This window comes from Rhizopus microsporus (genome assembly GCF_002708625.1).
Source record: "Rhizopus microsporus ATCC 52813 unplaced genomic scaffold scaffold_19, whole genome shotgun sequence".
Taxonomy (NCBI): Eukaryota; Fungi; Mucoromycota; class Mucoromycetes; order Mucorales; family Rhizopodaceae; genus Rhizopus; species Rhizopus microsporus.
This window is the reverse complement of record NW_019671934.1, coordinates 315,747-338,709: the sequence shown is the minus strand read 5'-3', so window position 1 is coordinate 338,709 and position 22,963 is coordinate 315,747. Positions and strand designations below refer to the sequence as shown.

Below are 22,963 nucleotides of genomic sequence, written 5' to 3'. Positions count from 1 at the left end.
CATCCTCTTCTGGAAGATAACATCCATGCGACTAAGGACCATTGGTGACTGAGCCTCATTGGTATTGGTGTCCTCAGTTGCCTCATCCTCATCAGTAGGCTCCACCAATACTGCGTTGGCCACAACGGCGTAATCAACACTGCTTCCTTGACTTTATCTTCTTTTATCTTTCTCAGAATCTTGGGGATCAATTTCCATAGCGGGCTTAAGTACAGTCCCCTCTTTAGCTACTTTTGATGAAATGCGTCGATTGCTTGTGCACTGAGGTCTGGGATTTGACTCCAGTACACAGGTAGCTTCTTGTTCTGCCTCACTGCAAACGCATCCATCTTGAACTTGCTGAATCCCCATTGCTTCTTTATATGGTTGAACTATTTTCATGATAACGCCCACTCGTACAGAGGTACTTTCTTTCTGCTGAGGCGATCTGCCATTGTGTTCTGAATTCCAGGAATGTGGTGACAGACCAGTCTCACGCTGTAGCTGTTGCATATTGCTTGAATTTGAATCGCTAGTTCTTGAAGAATCTCTGACGATGTTCCCCTTGCCTTGTTCACATACTTCAATGCTGTCGTATTGTCCGAGTATATCTGCAGGATCGAGTTCTTTTACTGTGGAAGATGAACCTGCAGTGCAAACAGGATGGTTTTTAACTCGCGAACATTTATGCTGTCTTCTTTTTCTTCTGCGGACCAAAACCTTGCTGTTTGGACTGAAGCTGAGCTTACTCCCCAACCGGAGTCGGAAGCGCCGACATAGATGGTTAGATCTGGTGTTAGTGGTTTGAGTCGAATTGGAAGGCCATTTTTCAATGGAGCCTCTTTTAACCATCACTCCAGCTCCTGCCGACTTTTCTGGCTTATCGGACATGGTGCATTCCAATTGTTGTTGTGTAACCTGAGTGCTCTTGCTAGGTCCCTCTGTAGAAATCTCAAATGAAGGAGTGCTTCCCCAATCGCTGGCATCATGGCAGTTATCTTCCCAATAAGGCTCGCTATCCATCGACATGATTTCTGTTCCTTGCTGTTCACCAGCTGTCGAATCCTGATATTTAATTTTTGAATTTTTACCTGTGGAGCTTGTATAGTCATGTCTTGAGAATTGAACACGAAACCAAGGAACGACTGTGCTCGTTGAGGTACCAGAATGCTCTTCTCTCTGTTGATCAGAAAACCCAATTGTTCTAAATGAGCTATCATCTTGGATGTGTGTTCTTCCATTCCTTTCTTCGTCTTCGCTAGTACACATATGTCGTCGAGGTAAAAGACAAATCTGATTCCGGACTTGCATAATGGTTCTAGGGCATACTTCATGAGCTTGGAGAAAACCCGAGGCGCCACATTGAGACCAAATGCTAGACTCTTGTATCGGTATACCACACCTTGGTGTAAAAAGGTCAAAAAATCCCTGGAGTTCTCGTGTATTGGCACTACTACATATGCATCTTTTAAATCTATCTTGCACATGTAATCGTTCTTGTCTAACAACTCTCGTAAGGCTGGTACACCTTCCATTTTGAAGTGATTGCATTGGATGTACTTGTTCAAGCTCGTGCAATCCAATATTGGCCTGCGTTTGTTTGGTTCTTTCACAGTAAAGGATTTCGATAGGTAGCTCTTGCACTGAGACGGGGAACGCTCGATTATGCCTGAGTTCAGAAATTTCTTCACTGCTTCGTCCACTGCTACTTGCTCCTCTTCCGTGAACTTCATCGGAGTATATTTCCATAGTCGAGGTTTGTGGTTCCACTGAAGTTGATATCCTTGCATTACTACTGACACCGGCCATGAATGAAGTATTGTCCGTTTCCATTGCTTTGAGAAACGTTGGAGACAATCCCCTGGTAATATACCATCGCTCGGTATGGCGTAATGCGTCGTTGTCGTGAGGAAAGACGCTGGCATTGATAGCGGTATTATTGGGGTTGACTGGAGCTTTGGGCCTCCGTGTGTATTTGGCCCTTGCTGCGTCCAAAAAAAAGACCTGTGGAAGGTTCCACGGCCCCTGGCGTATCTCTGTTGACGTCCAAATCCTCTGTTATTGTTGTTAATTGATTGTTGTTGTCGTCCCACTGCATTTCTGAGGATGGACTGTTCGTATCTGGCTTGAAAGATTCTTTCAACCTCTTCTCTGCCCAAGGCTAAGGCCTTGTCACTAGGTTCTTCTTCCAAGTGTTTGACGCTATCGGGGAGCCTGAGCGCCTTGATCGCCATTGTCCTAGCTTCACTTTTGGTGGCCTTACTCGTGGCGTATGAGTAAACTGCGAGTTGTCGGATGCCTTCCATAATGTGAAAGAATTGTTCTTCACTTCCTCCTGATTCCAGGAATTGTTGGCATTCTTCGTAAAGGCCTGTTGCTGCTCTTCCTGCGATGATGAGTCGATCAGCTCCCTTGTATACTGCGTTTGTACTTTGGAGGGCATCCACAGTTTTCCTTTTAAGTTCTCTGTGAAACTCTTTATTGAAAATCTCACTGCTGGTCCATTCACTACCTTCGTACTTTGGAAGGTTCTTAAAAAATTCTTTGATGTTCTTCTGTAAATTGATGGACGAGCTGTTCTCCAGTTCTTCCAAGATTTCGTTTGGAAGGTTTGTGGGACCTTCACTTGATCTGGCAAGATTGAGTTTTCTTGACATTTCCTCAATGATTTGCTCGACTTGTTCTCTTGTAAACAATTGCTCAGATTGATCATTGGACATATTATTACCACGGTGCGCGGCGCGAAAAAGATCTAAAGAAATAGGAATCGAAGTTTTTTTTATGTTATCTGAAAACAAAACGTGGCGCGAAAGAGCCTTTACCACCTCATCAGAGCCTGGAACGGAGGCAACAACGATTAGGATAAGTATGACTTCCAATCCTAATTATAAAAGACTGTGGGTATTTACTATTCTAGCTTTTTTTTTTTCAATAAAACTCACTTCAAGAAAACTTTCAAATCCTCCTGATTCGTCGTTAATCCCGCAAGGTTTATGGCAACAATACATACTTTCTTTACAGTAGAAATATACTGGAGCATATCTAACAAACGAACAGAAATTTAGTTAAGACAGTGGTAATAGAGATTTTTTTTTCTCACCCTGCATATCACCATCGGCATTTATCTTTGATAATAAATCTTCATTTCTCTTTATGTCTCGTGTTAATAATTCATCATCTGCATTGCAAGAAACACTAGCGAAGACTTTGTTCACCAGTGATCTCTCTTTAAGGTTTTTGCACATTTGATCAAGTAAACGTACGCGTGCTTGATCATTTTTTTCATTGATGGATTTTCTCGCGTAACCTACTACAAGATATCCATCTTCCTTCAAGCTTTTTATGAATAGTTGATACCGAGGCAGATGTTCAACAATGCCATTTATTATATCATCTAAATGACAAGTTAGTCATGGGCCAGCAAAAATATATACAATAGGTCTTACCGAAAAACTCATTTTTCAATACGTACAGTGTACGAACTAACGTTTTCTACTGATTTTCGTTAAGCCTTCTCTTGCTAGTAGCGTTCATCAAAATTAATTTTTTGATTCCACATCATTTACTGAAACCTTGTGCGGTCTTTTCATTAAAAATATCGGTGTGTCTCCAAACCATAGCCAGAATATCATTCATGCTCAGACTTTCACAGCCATACACTTGCTCATTGAATGGATTTGAGGGCGGGTACACAGCGTTTAGAAAATTCATACGTTGCACTGGGTTGACTAACAAAGGAAATTTAAGTATCAAACATTTAATTTTTTTTAAATAATATTACCAATCCTCTTTGTTATTTTTTGAACTTCATTGCTATTAACAGAAGGTGTATTTTCCCCCACGTACGTGTGAATATTATAAGGATCTGCATATATAGTGTTTAGATACTGCAAAAAAGGTTTGCAAGGATCATCTTTGAGCAATTCAGCAGCATTATTCCTGTCATATGGCTTATGATAGAACATACAAATGGCTTGTTCTCTGGTAATGGTAATCATAGCTTTTATTAAAAAAAAAAATGGACAAGATAAAGGACAGGATAGAGGACAGGATAAGCTGGCGCGGATGTACAGTTAAATATTTCTTTTATTGTTATTAAAAAAAACCCCCAGTTTCATTCATGTGCTTATGGATGGCTGATTTTGTAAGCGAAAAACCTTCAAAAGATTTAGTCAAACTTTCAGCTACATCACACACAGTAACCTGTGGATCGTCATCAGCGAGGTCCAAGACATGAGCTTTGTGTTCCTTTGTAAAGTTGTTTGGGCGTCCTGGATTTCTGACTGATTTTTTGATCAGCACTTCGCCAGTCTCTTCGTAGCTTCTCCACCATCGCTGCGCAGCTCGCTCTTCGACACCTAATTCTCTCCCGACCACAGCTGCATACCTCTGTCCCACAGGTAATTCGATCATACGAACGTCGTCCTCTGATTAATGCTATAGCCTGCATTTGTCCTCTTTGAGACAACTTTCACTGGCTTTGAAGTAGTTGACTTTCTGTTTTCAGTTGGTTGTTTTTTCCAATGGCTTATTCTCCATATAAGAAGAATGATCAACCAAAGTTTCAAGAACAATATTGGGATCGTCGATAGTTGACATGACATCTTCCATAGGATCATACGTTAATTGACCGTTTTCATTATAAATATTGTTTTGTCCATCTTCATAAAAAAAAAGAGTTCTTCATCTCGTAAGGCTACAATAGACATTATAAGAAAAAGATAATCAAAAGCTTCCTCAGAAAAACTGAGGCGACATTTTATTCCTATGGCAGCGAAAACTTATTTCTGATTGGACGACATTTTGTTCCTGTGAGAGCGAAATTTAATTCCTGATTGGCCAACATTTTGTTCGGCTCGGACGACATAATTTATTGGATCAACTGTAGCATTAGAGGTAAATTTCAACTGTGTGAGACAAAAACATTTGAACTTCAAATTGGTAGTGGGACCATTTATAAGACTTTCAAGTGATGAAATAATTTGACTCATAATTACAAGTTAAACGATTGTTTACAAAGTCCAATGGCTCATGTATTCAGCTTTCCTTCTTATTAGAAGTATTACCTTTGAAAAAGAGAGAAAGGAAAGGAGAAAGTCGGATAGTTTGAGTTTCAATTGAAAAGCAATGCATAAAAAAGTATCATTGGTCCTTTTTTTTCTCTCTTTTTATTATTATAAATATGAAATATATGAGAATGTTGACTTTATATAGGCCTGTATTGGCTACTACGGTCCTTAGACCTTCTATTGTTAGACTACCTATAAGAGCGTATCATAATGCAGAGTATAATGGTGGCGGTCTGATGGGAATTGACAATTTCCCTGTACAACCACCTACAAAAGGATTCGATCATCCTTTTAGTCAATTAGAATTCTCTCACCTCAATAATCCTCGCGCAGTAAGTCTCACTTTTAACGAATGACAAAAAGATGTTGACCTTATTAGATTGTCAAACACTTGAATGAATATGTCATTGGTCAAGAAAGAGCTAAAAAGATACTTGCTGTTGCCATCTTTAACCATTATAACCGAGTACGAGCCAACATGAAGAGACAATACTTGCAACAACAAAAACATGACTCAGTAGAAGGCGATAGTCCTATCGAACATCATCATCCGTCAGTACCTCATGATAACTATTATGCCGTCAACCATCTTCCTCTTCAAAGCAATAACAACAACAACAATAATAATAATAATAACACTAATAACAGCAGCGAGTTGAGTGGTCCAATCTCGAGTACTGGCTATAGCAATGGTAATAACGATTACATTATTATTGGCGCACTTATCCCTGACTATCACTAGGCTCACAAAGGCGTGCTTGGCTCAATCCTCCAACAGAAGGCCATTCGAATATGGATAGTAAGCATACATATCATGATGAAAGTGAATTAGGGTCCATACTTGAACTTAATGATCAAGACACAACAGTTCATGATAAAAGCAATGTTTTATTAATTGGCCCAACAGGCTCAGGTAAACAATAGCATATGACATAATGAGAGCCATGAATTAATATTTAATATCAGGCAAGACACTGTTGGCAAGAACGCTGGCCCAGATATTACAGGTTCCCTTTTCCATGTCCGATGCCACGCCATTTACACAAGCAGGCTATGTAGGAGAGGATGTTGAACTGGTCATTCAGCGCTTATTACAGGTAAAACAAAAAAATTAGGACGAGGCTCTCTTGTTTTGGTTGACTCAGGATAATCCATAGGCCTGTGACTTTGACGTAAAAAAAGCAGAAACGGGTATAGTATTCATTGATGAAATTGACAAGATATCCAGAAGATCAGATGCCCATACTGCATCAAGAGATGTGTCGGGTGAAGGCGTTCAACAGGTAAGATATAACATATCGAAATATATACGCATTTTAATATTGTATATAGTCATTATTAAGAATGCTAGAGGGTACCATTGTCAATGTAACAGATAAATCAGGAGCTGGTCATCATAAGCGTGGTTCTCCTACGGGTGGTAATGGAGCAGGCGGATCTAGCAAAGGAGAAACATACTCTGTTGATACGAGCAATATTTTATTTATCCTTAGTGGTGCGTTCATTGGTTTGGACAAAATCATTAGTGAACGAGTGGCCAAAGGAGTAAGTGTCTTAAAAAGATATACATTTGTTTACTTATATGTATTCTCTAGTCTATTGGCTTTGGTGCCCATTTGAAATCAGAAAATGAAAGCACAAAGGATACATTACATGCGGTGGAGCCTGCTGATTTAATCAAGTATGGATTTATACCTGAATTTGTGGGTAGAATACCTGTAGTAGCCTCAGTCAACAATTTAGAAGTCCATGACCTTGTTCGAGTACTAAAGGAGCCCAAAAATTCATTATTAAAACAATACGAAGGCTTGTTTAAGTTGAACAATGTCCAATTGAGGTTCAGCCAAAACGCATTGAGGTCAGTAGCTGCTCAAGCACTTGAAAAGAAGACAGGTGCTCGTGGTCTACGACGCATTATGGTAAGTGACTGATTTAAACATAAGCACAGTTTTACCAACTTGTATAAAGGAAAACATCTTGTTGGAACCAATGTATGATACACCTGGATCTTGTATAAAGCAAGTTATTATTGATAGCAAAGTGGTGAATAAGGAAAAGTCACCTATATATATCACAACAGAAAAGTCACCATTAGCTGACAAGATTGTAGCAGAGGACGATGGTATTGATTTGACAGAAGATGATACCCAACAGCAAATGACGCAAATCTAAGAAAGTGTATATTTTGGTTTCTTGTATTTATTTTAGTTATTTTTTCTTTACCATTACAATAAAAGCATACAATACATGCTTGTGTAAGACGTTACATTGAATCATTGACAAACAAGAAGAAAACAAGTATGGCCCATACTATTATAAAACTAACATGCTCACACCCTCTCTCCTTCTCGTTTACATTCAACATGTTGTCCGTCCTTTTGAATTGGTCAACTATTACTCTCATTCGATTAAAGAGATATGGCTTTGACAAGCATGTTAAAGTAGCTGCTGCTTTTGCTTCTGCTCCTAATTTCTTTGTTGCCAATATCTCCTTGATTCCTGCAACAAAGATGCCTAACAACAAATTGATATTCATCGATACCAGGGATTATCACAAGAACAGCAAACCAGACAAACCCTTATTGCCCCTTCCGGCACCGATTAGAAAAGACATCAAGACCGGGCATTATGAATCCATTGTTGATATCATACATCCAGAGTCCTTGAAAGGCTTTCCTGTACGAAGACTAGCTCTTTACACAAAGAGGCCAGCAATAGGCTTACCCACACTGAGGATTAAACACGATGGCATTAAATTGAAAATACGAGTAACCACCATAGGCGCACTTTCCCCCATCAAAAACCCCACCACATGTCGTTTAGTGGAAAGATATACGGAAATTATCAAAAAAACGTTTGACAAGACCAGCAGTGACAATCAAAACTTTGAGTACCTGGTAGCTCCCCTAAGGGCCAGTTCTAATGCACGCGCAACGGGATCAAATTGGATTGACAGAAAAGAAATGAAAAAGGCTTTGGAAAATGGTATGGAAGAAGGCATGCCTTTGAATAAGGCTAAAATACACGATGCTATCTTGTTTCGTAATGATAACCATGATGCTTTATTCTATGTCCAACAAGGTTTATCACAAACAATGTCTCGTATACTTGCTGCTGCTGTTACAAATAAAGGTGATCTATTCACAAGTCTATCCAACGAGAATGTCACTGACCACAACGCCATGTCTATGCTAATTTTACTTGACCCAGTGACTGTTCGCGCTTATCCTGTAAGCGCAAGTGTGTACCAAGCATTACAGGTACTCCCTGAAGTAATCAATCGTCTAAACATGTTTTGGTCTGTCAAGGATTTTAAATCTAGAACAAAAAAGGCCAGCAATTCCTTCAAGCCTCAATGATGAAAATGTATTGCTTAGGAGGGAAACTTAATAAAAAGCTACTTTACATATTCATTCAAAGACTTTTTTAAGTACTGAACAACAAAGACATTTGATTATCGATCCATGTGCACAGTAAGACAGCATTGACGTTGAGTTTAAATTGTAATTATCTGGCAATCCCGGGGCAACAAAGAAAATTCGACTTTTCACGCCTACTTAATCCGTTTTTCTATCTTCATAACCTATCCGTTTTCTTTTTCACTAATATGTCACTGCTTATAAGATATGCTAGGCTGATCCCAACACAAAGAATAGCTATACCAAAAACGAAGTATACCCGGTGTCCCTATAGCACTATAACAGCAACAACAACAACAACAATCAATACGAATATCAATAAGCGAGTAGTCGCATTACCAACAAAAGTCAATGAAATGAAATTGCGCTGTAAATAGAGAAAGAATCTTAAAAGACTATAGGCATGTATTAAAGTATTAAATATAGGTACTGAATTTGACAAGTCTGGCTCCATTCGAATCACAGCAGGAGAGTTTTTGAAATCAGACTTTTGTCAACACCATTCCCTTTTACCTCGAGATCTACGAACGATCGATACCTATTCTGTTTATCAAAAACCGACAATACTTGTCAGACCAGAGGCTATTCTTATCAATATATCTCATATCAAAGCACTATTAAAAAGCGACATGGTTGTCTTGTTTGATGCGTTTGGATCCATGGATAGTTACAATCAAAGTCTATTCATTTTTGATTTACAAGAACGTTTAAAGTCATCAAAGGAAGGATTACCATTTGAATTTAGGTAAGGTAAAGATGCCAGAGAGAGAGAAGGGAGTAAGTTGGATCACTAAGACCCTTTTATAAATTAGAGCATTAGAAGCCATATTGATATCAGTCACTTCATCTTTACAATCTCAACTGGAAGTATTAGAAGGTCCAGTGAACAAACTATTGAGTGATTTAGAAGATTTGGCAGACATTGAAGAGTCTATGAGCGGAGATAAACTGAGTGATTTACTAAAGTACTCGAAAAAGCTGGCCAAGTTTGAACAAGATGCACTGTCTATTCGTGATGCGCTGGAAGATGTGTTGGATAATGGTATATGATCATATGTGCTATTTCTTTATTTTATTTTCTAATCAGAGAGATGATAGATGATGACCTTGCTGCCATGTACTTGACAGATAAGAAGACAGGTAAACATAGGGCAGCCCATGACCATGAAGAAGTAGAACTACTGCTAGAGGCATATTACAAGGAAACAGAAGAAATTGCTGCCAAGGCTGCGACATTAAGACAGCATATGAAATCAACAGAAGAAATCATACAGCTTATTCTCGACGTGTCACGTAACTCGCTGATGTGGTACGATATTCGCTTGACAATTATCACGCTGTCAGCCAGTATCGTAAGTGGATATGGTGCTTTGTTGGGTATGAACTTGAAGAATCATTTTGAGGATGATCCTTTTGCATTTGGAGTCGTTTCAGGCTTAGCTTTGATATCAGGCACAGGTGTATTTGCCATTGCTCTGAAGAAACTTAGATCATTAGCCAAGATAAAACCTTAAAAGAAAGAATAAATAGCATAGAGATTCTTGTTCATGCATTATATATATTAATGACTCATTCTGGAAGAACGCGTATGAATAATAATAATAATACCTTTTGAATTAAGCCTCATACTCGGCGACAAAGACCGATGAAAGATGCCCTTACTTCTCTTGATTGTATATCTGTCATTAATAAAGAAAAAGTATGCATCTTTATCTAGCTTGTTTATACAGAAAATATGACAAATCACTTACTGCCAAATTTAAAGGCTCAGAATAAATAATACATTAATTTCTTATTTTCTTTTTCCTTTTTTTTTTCCTTCTTTTTCACCAACCACACACAATGACCATTTACTATACATTAACCTTTGGTATTCTAGTCACTGAGGTAAACTACATTTTTGTCTAAAGAAAGCAAAGACTAAGCTATTATTAGATGATTCTCTTTGGCCTTATTGTCGTAAGTCTATTGAACTTGTTTCTATATGAATATAACACCTTCTATAGCTACCTCTACCTTCTCGTTGGCGCCATGCTATGCTTAGCTTTGCTTTACACTCTCCTCAGGTACATTGTGTTTGAAATAGAAATAATACTTATTTTGAACTATAGATGGAAAAAGCCATGTATGCCCTCAAGATCGTGTTTGGGTAAGTTGAATACCACTTCTTTAGCTATTTTACTAACATGCCACTTTTTATCAGATTCATTTTCGTTTTATTCATTGGTATATTTAAAAAGATACAACTTGTATACAATTTCTGATAGATTATTCCGTTCAGATACCATCAATCGTCTTCAACGTATCGAAGCTGAGGCCAATGCAGAACAACAGCATCATCATGACTACAACTACGAAACTAGTCTTAAAGCAAAGAAATTCTATTCCCAAAGAAACTTATACCTCACTGGATTTACCCTTTTCCTTTCCTTGTAAGTGCATCTAGCAAAAACATAAATAATAAAAGCTCATCCCCCATAAAAAAAAAGGATCTTGGAGAGAACGAGTGCGCTTGTATTGGAATTAGCCAAACGTGAAGAAGAATTGAAGAGTGCCAAGAATCAGGTAATTATTTTATACGCGTTAGAAAAGGGCGATGCCAACAGTCCATGATAGACTGCCGAGATTACCAAAGGACAAAAGCGTTTAATTGATATGGAAGATGATTACAAGAAGCAAGTTGAAGTTTTGAATGTTCAAATTAGAGAATTAAAACGCCAAAATTTGGATTATGACACCTTAAAGAAGCAAGCTGAGCAACAGCAAAAGGAATTTGACCGATTGGCTACTGAATACAACAAACTCGAAAGTACACTAAAGGAAGGTGAATCAAAAAAAGACATTTAAATGAATATACCAAGTATGTATGTCTTCCCTTGGATGCTCAAAAATAAGCTCATTGCATCTGATTTACAAATAAATAAAAACCCAGTTTCTTGACAGCGCTTGGCGTACAACCTTGGCATAATTTGAAGATATCAAATTACATAAACATAGATTATTTTATTTTATTATTATTTTGCCACTGCAAATGACATAAACACGATTGATATTGAGCGAAAGATTGTCAAATAATTCACACTAGCATGGCTTATTCTGATTCATGTAAGCTCCCCTCATCTAAAGCAGTGATGGTTGATACGCAATGATGGTTTTGCGGATTTTATGCCGATTTTAATCCAGGTTTAAGTTCATTAATCGGATCACAGCATTGTCTCTGGCAATAACTTGTGCGTCCAGGTTATTGAGAGTACCGTGATATTATCGAAAACAAGGAGTAGTTTATAGTTTGGAAATTATTAACAGAGTAATACATCAGTGCTATGAACCTGATATATTGTTTATATATGGTATAAAAGTAGACATACGACAAAGAATACCACACCTTGAAGTCAACATTAACATTTGCGCGGTTTAAAAATACACATAAAGTGAAAAAGAGAACTCTATTCAATAAGAGCAAGATGATCTCTTGTTTCATAGTCCACAGATCTTCACGTGTGCTGAGTATTGCAGAAAATTATATTTAGAAAAAAATAGAAAAATAGCCATGACTCTATACACTAACTGAGGAGAAAGGAGGGGAAGAAACACTACCAATGAACCGGGACAATATTCATCCCATGCATTCACAAATAAGATTGATCATATTCAGACATCTTATTCGTAATTTTTTATTTTCGGATCAAATTCTTCCAGATGAAGAAAAAGAGCATTGATACACATTGTAAAACATAGATCTTCTCCTTTTAAGCGCACATGATGACCCGGTGAACTTTAGGAAATAGATTCATGGGTAACTGCTAATGCACTAAATATTTCTTAGTAAAGAAGGGCCCGATAAAAACATACTACGTGAAACGTGATCTGTAATCCTTACTGGTCAGATCTGTTGCTTAGTCAGATTTACCCTTTACATATTGAAGGTGTCAATTGTTTCAAGAATTGTAAAAGATTCGCGGCATCATTAAAAACGACAAGGTAATCCCTTTTATTGCAAAAGGCGAATGATGTAACGTAACCAATAAAAAGTATAAAAGGGTCAACTTTTAGCCTAGTAAATAAACAATGAGCATCGGCCTTGACCGCAGATGTCATGATTGAATACAGAAAATACGGATAAATTTCCCAGGATATTGGTGTAGAAAAGGGGAATCTGCTCTCGGAGTTCGTTTAGCAGTGCGGGGATATAAGATGACAACCATTGGGATAGCAAAGTATAAAAGCTTTGATCCTCTTTTTTTAAAAAAAAAAAAAAGAAAATTTTTTTGGACTTTAAAAAAAGCCCTTTCTTGTTCTAAAGAGACTATCTTTTGTGATCAATTACCCTGTAGGTTATTCATTCCTCTTTACATTTATTTAAAAGGACATACCGGAAAAGCGCTGTGTCCAATTACTTGTTAAAATGATAAACGAACGTAATCTTACTTTAGATCACCCATCTACTGATAAAGCATCATCAAATCAAGAAGCACTCTCTTATGTGGGCAATCATAGCAGACAAAACTCTGATGCAACAGAAGGTACATAGATTATAGGTGAAAAAGATCGAGAATTAATTCATATCTGTAGTTGAAGTAGATGAAAAGGCTGTTGCTACCAATGAAAATTCTATTCCCCAAATCATTGATGAAGAAGATCAACATGATGGTGGATATGGTTGGTTTGTTGTATTGGGAGCATTCTTTGTACAAGTAACAAGCTTTGGTACAATCACTAGTTGGTATGTCTTACAAAAATCATGTTGAACCATTATGCTAACTCATTTCTAATGTAGGGGTAAGAATTATATGAAAGAATAAGCACAAGCACATCAACATGTTAATCTCATTTTATCTCTCAATAGGTGTTATGCAAGATTACTATGAACAGCATCTCTTTGGCAAAGATTCAAAGACTACCCTAAACCTTAGTTTTGTTGGTACACTGGCACTAATCTGTTTAAACGCATTTGGACCTGTTGCTCAAATTTTGGTATCTGTATTGAGTATCCGTCCTGTGTTAATTTTTGGCACTATATGCATTGGTCTTGGCCTTGAAATGGCTAGTCTTAGCTCACAAATATGGCACTTGTACCTAACTCAAGGTATATTATTTGGTATAGGCGCTTCTTGTATTTACATGGCTATCATGGGCGTGGCCCCTCAATGGTTTAACAAGCGTAGAGGCCTTGCCCTTGGCCTTGTTGCTAGCGGATCTGGCATTGGTGGTTTAGTTATTCCTCTCATCATGAATGCAATCAACAACTCATTGGGCCCGGGATGGACTTACCGTATTCTAGGTTTTATATGTCTCTTTTGCGATGGAATGGCCTGTATTCTCATCAGAGAACGAAATCCTCCTCCAAAGACTAGAAAGCATTTTTCACAAATTGTACAATTCAGCGTTTTGAAGAACCCTGATTATGTCTTATTTGCTATCGGTTCCAACATTGGTTTATTTGGCTATTTCATCCCTTACTTCTTCCTGCCTTCCTACGCTACCCACGTTGGCCTTACAGACATTCAAGGCTCTACACTCGTCACCGTCAGCGCGGCTGGTAACTTTGTGGGTCGTGTAGCTATCGGTTTACTTGCAGACAGGATTGGAAAAATCAACTCTAACTTGATCTTTGTGATTATCACAAGTCTTAGCTCATTTCTTATCTGGACATTTGCCAACAGTTATGGAAGTCTCATGGCCTTTTCCGTCGTCTTTGGTCTCACCAGTGGTGCATATTTTGCTCAAATATCTCCCATTACCGCGTCTATTCTTGGTATGAAGCAACTCTCATCTGGCCTATCCCTTTTGTTATTGACAAACGTGATCCCTGTATTTGGCCCTAATATTGCTAGTGCTATCGAAAGCGGTGTGAACTCGACGCCCTTCTTTAGTTACAAGATGTTTACTGGTGTAGCATATCTTCTAAGCGCTGTATTTATTTTAACTCTTAGACTACGCTTAAGTCGTCGTCTTTTTGTAAAAGTTTAGCGTGTCGCCATTTCTTTCTCTATTATAGAATTATTTTTTTCAAGTATTTAATAAACGCTACATTATACATTGTAAAACAGAATGCCCTGCAATTGAAAATAAGTGCAGTCTTAACCTGTTTTGAGTGAATCCAACTCTTTTTTTTTCTCTAAAAGCTGCGCGCACATTTCACTGCTTTCCCTTACACTAATGAGCTCTTCATCTTGTTATTAAAAGAGTCTACTCTAACACGGGTATAATAAGCATTTAAATAACCACTAGATATCAAATTGCTAAAATGCTTGACAGACAAAAACTACAATATATACATGGAAAACAATTACGATAGCACTTTCACCTTTGGATTTTGTGCTATTTGGCAAGTATCTCTTATGGCCGAAGCGAGACAGTCTTTTGTATACTTTGGTTATCAGGCATGCGGAAACTGGAGACTAATTGTCCCCTTGAATACCTCTTCACTACTGATAGATCCTTTTTGCCCATGTGTCATTGGCTCTATCATTTAAAGCATACTATCAGCCTCTGTCCTCAAAAGATTATTATCAACATGAAAGCGCATGAGGCAGTTATTACGCAAATAAAGGGAATGAGGTGGGAGAACGGTAGAGCAGAATATACCAGAAAGCTCAGTCAGTTCATTCAAGAGTTCAGCATATACCCAGCATTCATGCTCTGTTTCAAGAGCAACCATTTAGAGAACCATCGCTTCTTCAAGTAGACAAGGGTATATCAGCCAGAGAGATATACCAATACGGAAACCAACAACTATATTGAAAGCTGGCGCAATCAGCTGAAGATCATTTATCTTTAAAGAAAAAGAAATAGACACGTAGATAGACTTTATGTATATTAGTTAATGATTATAAAAACAGTATTATGAGAAGCATTTATTATCGTTAGCGCAAATGGCTTTTTAGAGTAAAAGGAAAGAATGAATGGTAATTGTAAACAAATGATGGATTATCAATATCGTTTTCTCTTTTTTTTATTGGTTTCTGTGATGGATGCATGCATTACTTTTGTTGCCGTTGCTGTTGCTACATTGTCAATCGCGATCGTTGTGCGCACCCCCTTCGACATCAAAGTTTGTTTAGGATCTTGACGTTCTTGAGCAAGCCATCACGAGAATATACTTCAAATTTATGGCTGACATCTACCACGACTTCCCCTTATTGATTTGTTCAAAAGATATGAATAATTTGATATTGTCGAGATTGGCCGATAAACCGGCATAGTCAATGATGACAAGACAAACTTGTCGAGAAGATTTCGTGATCTTGGCAGTCAAATCTTGGGAAGCACTACATGCAACAGAAAATAAGCTAATGCAACGGACGCTGCCTCTACCCACTATCTATGGTGAAGTCCAACAAAACATTTGAATGCGTAGCATCATGCTAACTATGGCTTTATAAAGTTACCACTTTTGCCTGTTTCTTTTCAGGAAAAAGAAAAGATAAAAAAAAAGCTATTATTATTTTAGTTTTATACTGTCAGTCATCCTGACTCTCTTTCTCTTTGTCTCAATTGTCATTCATAAACCCCTATGAAAAGTTTTACGATCTCAGTTGAAGAGTGTCTCGCATTTAGTATAAATACTCGTACTTAATAAAGTCAATCGACACATATCTTTTAGTCTGGTTGATTCTAATCTTTTTTAATTGATATTTCGTATTCAACGCTGTCTATGGTCGACCTCACATCGCTAGTGTTCTGATTCTATTCAAGCTCTGGCACGTCTTGCGCTTGACAGTTTTACCAAAGTCGTTTTTAAATCAGGTTACATCAAGAATTTACCAATTCATCATACATGAATTTTTTCCCGTCTTAAAAAGCGAATCATACACTTCCACAAAAAGCAAGGTCATCTCAGTCTACCCCGTGTACCCAGTCAGCAACTAGCCCTACAGTTCCGACATTTACGACCCCTCTTAGGAGCATCTTCACAGAATAGCATGTCCTCCTTCTTGTATGTATGACTCCACTTTGTCCTATGGTCATGTGGCCACCGCCCTTCTTCTCAAGTAGTTCTATTGTTTCCTGCCGCTTACCTTGATTGCCCGTTGACCGGTTTTCACCCTCTTTCTCTTTTATTTCAAGCTATGGACTGCTGTCCGCATGATGTATCACTGAACCCGGCCGTGTCTCAGGTTACCTACCTTGTCTTACCGTTGGTTGACGTCCGTCGCATTCAAGGAGATAGTGCATTCTCATTTAGTCGTTTTACTAGTACTACGAGGGCTGCAGATTTCTTTATATAAGATTCTGTTTCTGGCCTTCTTCGTTACCAAATTCACGGTGAATGTTTATATTTATACACTCTGTCAGAGATACGTACAGCAGCTACATCCGCAAACGAACGTTGTTACATTGTATAACAATAACCCATACAATATTGTACATGATGTTGTTCTCTTTACGTTCCAAGGGAACCTTTTTAGTGATCAACGGGGAAAAATACATTAAACGATATTTACAAAGTCATTTATTATAATAAAAACATTAACTGCCCTAGTTTTCTAATACAAATCTAAACCTAGGCAATCCAGCTCTAAAGTCTTCAATGGCCTTGTTAACTTCTGACATTGGGTATTTCTTATACCAAGCCTTGAGATTCTTTTCGGAAATCAATTGAAGCATATCATCTAAATCTTTGGTGCCTCCAACTAAAGAGCCAGTAATAACAATTTGCTTGAGAAGTTGAGGGAAGATAGGGATGGGTGGGTATTGGAATTCAGGAGCGTTTACATTAATAAAGATACCATCAGGAAGCAAGAGGTTAAAGTAAGTTTCCCACTTAAAGTCTTCTCCTACACCAGTACAGATGATATGTGTCAGTTTGTTTGCGTACTTTGCCATTTCTTCAGCATTGCTTGTGACAACATAGTCATCACATCCGAGTTTAATGGCATCGTTGCGCTTTCTGTTGCTGGAAGAAAAGGCGATCACAGTGGCACCTAATGCTTTACCAAACATGACTGCAAAGTGACCAAGACCACCAATACCCAAAACACCCAAGGTAGAACCAGGACCGACCTTCCATCGTCTGAGAGGAGCATAGGTTGTTACACCTCCACACAAGAAGCTAGCAGCATTTTCGTTGGAAACATTATCAGGGATCTTGCAAACAAACATTTCATCACCACGCCACTTGTCAGCATAACCACCATAAGTCTTTTCGCCCGTTGGCCAGTGAGAGTTATAGGTAGTAATTCCTTTCAAACAGGTATTTTCAGCTCCTTGGTTGCAACGATGGCATTGTCCGCATGCGCCACACATAGCACCCATACCAGCACGATCACCAACCTTGACTCTTGTCACATTCTTTCCTACTCTTGTAACAACACCAGTAATTTCATGACCAACAACAATTGGATAGTCGGTGGGTCCCCAGTTAGAGTCTGCCAATAACAGGATCAGCCATTGATCTTTAGAGTGCAATATGTATATACATACCAATAGTGTGAACATCACTACCACAGATACCACAGTGAGTGATGTCGATCTCGACAGAATTATCATCCCAGGCCTTCATTGGGAATTGCATTTGTTCAAGTGGCTTGCCCTTGCCAGCACAAGCCCAACCAGTAAGTGTATCGTTATTAGACATTTTTTGGAAAGAAGAAAAAGTTTATAGTTCTGAAAGGAGAGGAATGATTACCAAGCTTATATATATATGTATACATGTAAAAGAAAATATCAGTGCTAATCGTTTACGTACGCCTGTTTCCTTCAAAGTAAACCGCTCACGTACGCATTTTTTCTTTTATCATCCATTTTAGGCAAAAGTATAACGTAAGCTAAAGTTTTAAAGTTTTCCTTTTGAGGGGTGATTTTAATTCCGAAATCTTCCTTAAACGCAAAGTGTTGCTATGTTAGAGTCAGATCCCCCTCTGATGAAGTTCGAGAAGCAATCTTCTCTGACATTCCTTTTCAAGGCACCTCCGAGGTAGTACAATGTTGTTCTAAACGTAGTAGCCCAGGCTGTGATGACTTACTCTACGAAATGCTGCGTCTGATTATAGATCATCCAGAGTACCAAGAGCTTGTGTTACGTTTTTACAATGACGCTTTAGGCCATGCTCTCTTTCCTGCTAGTTGGCGGGAAACTTGTGTAGTATTGCTACCTAAATCGAGCGCTTTGCCTAATCCTGATACTTTGTCTAATTTTGATAATTGGCTAATTAATGCAGATTGCAAAGTTTTTACAAGATTGATTAACTCACGGGTTATGTTCTTTTCTGACTCTCCGGTCAACAGATATCCAACCAACTTTATGCATGGTAGGCTTATTAGTGACCATGCTATGATGTGCAAGCTCATTATGTATGATACTTTAGCGACACATTCAGATGCTGTGGGTGTTATGCTTGATCAAACAAAAGCTTATGACCGTATACATCCCGAATACCTTGGCCAAATACTCCTTCGGTTTGGACTTTGGTAAAAAAAGTTGTTAAGGTAATTAAGACACTACTCCTTGGCACAAATATTGTCTTCAGTGTCAACGGTTCTTGTTAAGAGACTTTCGCCAAGGGCGTGTTCTGCGACAAGGAGATTCTAGATCCCATCTGCGCTCAATGCTGTCGTGTAAATTGATATGCCATGGCCTACTTTCAATAAGGTTAGATAACGGCAGTTGCTATTAAGCAGCTTAAACTACCTTTTACTTGGAAAGGGATCGAGGACTTAATACTGCTGATATTTATTGTCTCCTTGGAGAAATGCCCAAGGCGGCACAGGTCCCAAGCAAGCATCAACTTATCGTCGGTGAGTTCTGCAATCTTCGCTTCTCCATACCCCAAGCTCTTGCCCCAATTGGACTGCATAATGACAGAAATGGCACTATCAGGCCTTTCTGAGCCTTGTTCGGTATCACTTAAATTTGTCCTGTTATAAAAAATCAATAATGAGAAGTAATTTAATAGCAACAATCACCTATTTACCATCGTAAATGGACTCCATTTTCGACATTACTGAAGAGAGAGTCAAGGAGGGGATCTACATATGTACTTCACAGCTCATTTTCGCTTTTACATCCCTCTAATGGCTGCACAAGGGGTAACTTTTCCATCCTACAGATAAAAAAGGTTGAACAAATTATTTGGCTTGTCGAGTAGTTTTCAGCTTACAACCGTCTAATAGCATTAACGCCACTAGTTTTGATTGGATCCATCTTAAGGACAAGAGCGCATAGTCTGTGGTTCGCTATTTTTAGTGTAGCATGTTTCTGCGTGTAATCCTGTTTATCGTTGTGGATTAAAATATATTTAGAGCCCCACATAAATTATTATAAGAATTATCGCTTACATTGACAACCTTTTGGATGGAAGTTACTTCTTCATTGTTAAAGCTGGGGCAGCCGTCAACCCACAAGTCAAATTGCTGCAGGTATATCTCTGTCAAGCCATTTTAAAATCCATGATACCGTAGGAAATAAGCATAAATATGTAAAAGCAAGCAAATGCATGCGACTATTGTAGTTTCGTACTAGTATCTCATGTTGTTTGGCCATAGAAGATACCATAGTCATGTATCCCTTACTTGCGTGCTTTCCAAGTCAAATTGAGTAAGAGAAGTAGATTCACAAAAGGTGTTGGTATTCTTCTTGATTCATACCTTCCCCTTTGTAAGCGGAGGGTCATCCTCTTTCTTTCGCTTTATATGAAGTAAGTAAAGAAAAAGCAGATGCGGTTAACATTATAACACAGTCATTTTAAAAAGTAAAGTTGCATTTTTGCAATTTTTACAATACAATTTATACGAAAAAGCGACAGGTCAACGCGACATCTCTTTATGGAAATAGTGTACTAAATTAACGATTGGTAACTTTTTTATATTAACTAATCGCGTTTTTTTTAATAGAAAAATGCTTATCGCGTGAAAAAGCGCTATGCTTTAGACACATTGTACATCGTGCTGTGACCCATTTCTGTTAAAAACCGACGATCAAAGTAGTTATCTTTTTAAAAGCAACACATAAGGATACCAAAATGGCACAAGGTAACCATGAATCATCATCATAACAATCAGGAGCAGCGGTCGAAGAAGTAAGGGTAAAGAAGGAAAAGGAGATACGCAAACTCCAATGCCAGCCATGCGTTCCATGAGAAAGTAAAAGCACATAATGAATTGGCATGTACGTAACATGAGCCTGGCTGATACGCTGAAAACGTTGCTCAAAATCAGGTCCATGACGAAGACTATCATTTCTATTGCTGTTTCTCAAGACAAGAACGATATTACGGAAGCTTTTATTGCTACACTCAATATGAATAACTGCAGCAGTTTCTTCAATTGTTGGCAGATTGTGAGTATCTTTATTGCCTCATTCAATTGAGCCTCATCGAAGGATTGGTGATAGTGTAGGGTGAACTGCTTTCGACAGTCATCGCTGATAAATCTATTCTCACTGTTGGTGCTGAAGATCTCATGGCTGTTCAATATCTCATACGCATAACAGTAAATATGTGCAAAGAGATGTTCTGGTTCGTTACATGAAGAACGATGCAATACTTATCCACTCTTTAATTAAACAATTAAATCAACTTTACAATGGTGTTAGTAGTAATGTTTGAAAAAAGTAATGAGCTTTTTCATACAGAACTGTTAGTTCAAGAAAAAGAGGAAATAAGTAATAAAGAGGACATTAATGTTTCATATGTAAGCATAATGGTAATAAAACGTGGACTTTAGAAAAACTATGTATTGTATATACCAAGAAAAAAGAGGCTCAAATCACATGATAGCCACGTGAAAATCATATTATATAATAGAATGTTATGTATTTAGCATTGACAGTTCGCGTGATCAGCTCTTATGGCGCAATTGGCTAGCGCGTCTGACTGTTAATCAGGAGGTTCGTGGTTCGAGCCCACGTAGGAGCGTTTATTTTTCGTCGCAGATGCTTCTTTGTGTAACATTCCTTTTATGTAAATCTAATTTATGCAGGAATTTGTCCCTGATGTTGTGAGGAAAAAGCTCGAATATCTTTTGTTACATCAATTACCAAAAATGGAAATACACCAAATGAACTTCAACTCACCAAACGAACTTCAACTCATGAAATGAACTTCAATTCATCAAATGAAACTCAAATCCCCACATCAGAAACAGTGTTGATACCATTTTTGGTATCTGCTACCAGTACCATTATCACTGCATGCATATGCAAGTTTCAATCATTTTTATTATTTATTATAATTATCATTTATCATTATTTTATATTATTATTATTATTAATAATATTATCAAACGCATATTTAACAATATTGAATTAGTATAAATATCCCCAAATTATTCATGAAATAAACAACATCGAAGAATCATCTAAGAATCATCTTATCTTCAGATCACAATAACTTCTATTTTATTTTATATCTTAAGCAACAATTGCTTAATAACCTATTTACATTACTTTATACTTTATCTCAAAAAACTTAGCATTATATTGCTTTACATTGATCTTATATTAAGATCTGGTGGTCACAACAATACCAAGTTCTACTTATAAAACTTATTTTTAACCTTACTACTAACACTTTTTCCCTTACTAACACCCAGCAACAGTGTGACATATTAGACGAGTTTGGTAATAGAGTACCACAAGATCAATACGAAAATTTCGTATAAACGAAATTTTCATATATTTGAGATTTTCATATTTTTGAAAATATCGATACAAAAAGTAGTCCTGATGCCTTCTCAAAAACATATAAATAGCCTTAGTCCTTGCCTCTCCTTGCCGAAAAAAAAAAAATCAATTCATCAATTAATTGAATCAATCACCTTTTCTTTTTATTTTTATATTCATACAATAAACAGGTCTAATCTTTTGTTATAAAAGTACCTGCTCTTATTCTTTTATTATCACATCTTTTACGAACCTAACAATTGATCTTTTAATAAGATCTGATGGTCACTATACTACTCAAACTTCTGTTTAAACGGAAACTCTACTTATGCTCTTGCCTTATAACAAATCTACCCAGCTCTAACGAAGTAAGAAAAATTACAATAAAGACATCTTTTTCTTTATTTTTACTTTTCAATATCTTTGATCTTGTATAATCAGGATTTGGTGGCCACTAATACAATATGCTATGCTCATTTATTACATTATTTTTTTTTTTTTACTTTAAAACTATCTTAAAAACTTTAAACTCATCAAGGTCATTAAGCTAAGGCAAGCAATTATGCCGCGCAGTGTCATCACATAGTACGTCTGCACAGTGCTATCAGATAGCACCATTAACTTTCCACTTATTGCTATTCATATTGTCGTATTTCAACTTTTAAAGAAGATTACACCCTTGACGTAACGTAACGAATACATACCTTACGTAAGCCAAAGCTATCTCAACTATTCGATGTTAACATAAGCCTCGTATTAAGCTCACAACACTGATTTAGAGTACTTGATGGCGCATTATACTTACATAACTGATTGACAACTTTTGTTCATGTATTTAAAGATCAATTTATATTTTTTTTTTTGCTATGGGTCTCGTTCTTTCTCTATTCATA

General features: G+C 37.6%; 9 protein-coding genes and 1 non-coding gene across 10 annotated transcripts; 6 read left to right on the top strand and 4 right to left on the bottom strand.

Annotated features, from left to right (window-relative positions):
- Positions 1-2,140: 2,140 nt before the first annotated feature.
- RHIMIDRAFT_246457 (uncharacterized protein) lies at positions 2,141-2,699 on the bottom strand (the record flags this gene model as incomplete). The annotated part of the gene is made up of 2 exons (XM_023610317.1): positions 2,141-2,445; positions 2,474-2,699. 2 exons carry the CDS (start codon positions 2,697-2,699, stop codon positions 2,141-2,143), a joined length of 531 nt encoding a protein of 176 aa, XP_023462882.1.
- A 1,031-nt stretch (positions 2,700-3,730) lies between these two features.
- On the bottom strand, positions 3,731-4,654 carry RHIMIDRAFT_264212 (uncharacterized protein). Its single transcript, XM_023611736.1, has one exon. The coding sequence runs from the start codon at positions 4,390-4,392 to the stop codon at positions 4,075-4,077; it is 318 nt and encodes a 105-aa protein (XP_023462881.1). The 5' UTR covers positions 4,393-4,654; the 3' UTR covers positions 3,731-4,074.
- A 507-nt stretch (positions 4,655-5,161) lies between these two features.
- On the top strand, positions 5,162-7,220 carry RHIMIDRAFT_246456 (ClpX, ATPase regulatory subunit; the record flags this gene model as incomplete). Its single annotated transcript, XM_023610316.1, has 8 exons — positions 5,162-5,380; positions 5,428-5,740; positions 5,791-5,961; positions 6,015-6,145; positions 6,206-6,331; positions 6,381-6,593; positions 6,644-6,967; positions 7,017-7,220. The coding sequence occupies 8 exons, from the start codon at positions 5,162-5,164 to the stop codon at positions 7,218-7,220; spliced, it is 1,701 nt and encodes a 566-aa protein (XP_023462880.1).
- A 191-nt stretch (positions 7,221-7,411) lies between these two features.
- Positions 7,412-8,407, top strand: RHIMIDRAFT_246455 (uncharacterized protein; the record flags this gene model as incomplete). The annotated part of the gene is made up of 1 exon (XM_023610315.1): positions 7,412-8,407. The coding sequence occupies one exon, from the start codon at positions 7,412-7,414 to the stop codon at positions 8,405-8,407; it is 996 nt and encodes a 331-aa protein (XP_023462879.1).
- A 124-nt stretch (positions 8,408-8,531) lies between these two features.
- Positions 8,532-10,005, top strand: RHIMIDRAFT_53384 (Mg2+ transporter protein). Its single transcript, XM_023615371.1, has 4 exons — positions 8,532-8,836; positions 8,894-9,212; positions 9,280-9,509; positions 9,566-10,005. The coding sequence occupies exons 1-4, from the start codon at positions 8,656-8,658 to the stop codon at positions 9,979-9,981; spliced, it is 1,146 nt and encodes a 381-aa protein (XP_023462878.1). The 5' UTR covers positions 8,532-8,655; the 3' UTR covers positions 9,982-10,005.
- A 234-nt stretch (positions 10,006-10,239) lies between these two features.
- On the top strand, positions 10,240-11,464 carry RHIMIDRAFT_219019 (putative endoplasmic reticulum protein). Its single transcript, XM_023607367.1, has 8 exons — positions 10,240-10,354; positions 10,403-10,426; positions 10,474-10,533; positions 10,579-10,616; positions 10,671-10,693; positions 10,749-10,899; positions 10,957-11,032; positions 11,084-11,464. The coding sequence occupies exons 1-8, from the start codon at positions 10,310-10,312 to the stop codon at positions 11,312-11,314; spliced, it is 648 nt and encodes a 215-aa protein (XP_023462877.1). The 5' UTR covers positions 10,240-10,309; the 3' UTR covers positions 11,315-11,464.
- Positions 11,465-12,711: 1,247 nt separating this feature from the next.
- RHIMIDRAFT_264191 (MFS general substrate transporter) lies at positions 12,712-14,865 on the top strand. Its single transcript, XM_023611735.1, has 4 exons — positions 12,712-12,990; positions 13,040-13,186; positions 13,314-14,411; positions 14,433-14,865. Exons 1-4 carry the CDS (start codon positions 12,873-12,875, stop codon positions 14,435-14,437), a joined length of 1,368 nt encoding a protein of 455 aa, XP_023462876.1. The 5' UTR covers positions 12,712-12,872; the 3' UTR covers positions 14,438-14,865.
- Positions 14,866-16,948: 2,083 nt separating this feature from the next.
- On the bottom strand, positions 16,949-18,047 carry RHIMIDRAFT_207038 (NAD and Zn-dependent alcohol dehydrogenase; the record flags this gene model as incomplete). Its single annotated transcript, XM_023606954.1, has 2 exons — positions 16,949-17,838; positions 17,894-18,047. The coding sequence occupies 2 exons, from the start codon at positions 18,045-18,047 to the stop codon at positions 16,949-16,951; spliced, it is 1,044 nt and encodes a 347-aa protein (XP_023462875.1).
- Positions 18,048-18,997: 950 nt separating this feature from the next.
- Positions 18,998-21,105, bottom strand: RHIMIDRAFT_294674 (uncharacterized protein; the record flags this gene model as incomplete). Its single annotated transcript, XM_023614112.1, has 6 exons — positions 20,814-21,105; positions 20,427-20,755; positions 19,475-19,512; positions 19,384-19,413; positions 19,101-19,327; positions 18,998-19,047 (listed from the first exon to the last, which is right to left on the bottom strand). The coding sequence occupies exons 1-6, from the start codon at positions 20,869-20,871 to the stop codon at positions 18,998-19,000; spliced, it is 732 nt and encodes a 243-aa protein (XP_023462874.1). The 5' UTR covers positions 20,872-21,105.
- Positions 21,106-21,250: 145 nt separating this feature from the next.
- RHIMIDRAFT_t52 lies at positions 21,251-21,324 on the top strand. The gene has a single exon. It is a non-coding gene; the product is annotated as a tRNA-Asn (tRNA).
- The last annotated feature ends 1,639 nt before the right edge of the window (positions 21,325-22,963 follow it).

What these genes read in the sequence shown, in the direction of transcription:
- RHIMIDRAFT_264212 (XM_023611736.1), bottom strand. Translation starts at nt 4,392, where the DNA reads ATGATCGAATTACCTGTGGGACAGAGGTATGCAGCTGTGGTCGGGAGA.
- RHIMIDRAFT_53384 (XM_023615371.1), top strand. Translation starts at nt 8,656, where the DNA reads ATGTCACTGCTTATAAGATATGCTAGGCTGATCCCAACACAAAGAATA. An exon ending in GGATTACCATTTGAATTTAG is followed by an intron (nt 9,213 to 9,279) that starts GTAAGGTAAAGA and finishes TTTATAAATTAG; the next exon opens with AGCATTAGAAGCCATATTGA. An exon ending in GGAAGATGTGTTGGATAATG is followed by an intron (nt 9,510 to 9,565) that starts GTATATGATCAT and finishes GAGAGATGATAG; the next exon opens with ATGATGACCTTGCTGCCATG.
- RHIMIDRAFT_219019 (XM_023607367.1), top strand. Translation starts at nt 10,310, where the DNA reads ATGACCATTTACTATACATTAACCTTTGGTATTCTAGTCACTGAG. An exon ending in TTGGTATTCTAGTCACTGAG is followed by an intron (nt 10,355 to 10,402) that starts GTAAACTACATT and finishes AGCTATTATTAG; the next exon opens with ATGATTCTCTTTGGCCTTAT. An exon ending in TTCTCTTTGGCCTTATTGTC is followed by an intron (nt 10,427 to 10,473) that starts GTAAGTCTATTG and finishes CACCTTCTATAG; the next exon opens with CTACCTCTACCTTCTCGTTG.
- RHIMIDRAFT_264191 (XM_023611735.1), top strand. Translation starts at nt 12,873, where the DNA reads ATGATAAACGAACGTAATCTTACTTTAGATCACCCATCTACTGATAAA. An exon ending in AAACTCTGATGCAACAGAAG is followed by an intron (nt 12,991 to 13,039) that starts GTACATAGATTA and finishes TCATATCTGTAG; the next exon opens with TTGAAGTAGATGAAAAGGCT. An exon ending in AAGCTTTGGTACAATCACTA is followed by an intron (nt 13,187 to 13,313) that starts GTTGGTATGTCT and finishes ATCTCTCAATAG; the next exon opens with GTGTTATGCAAGATTACTAT.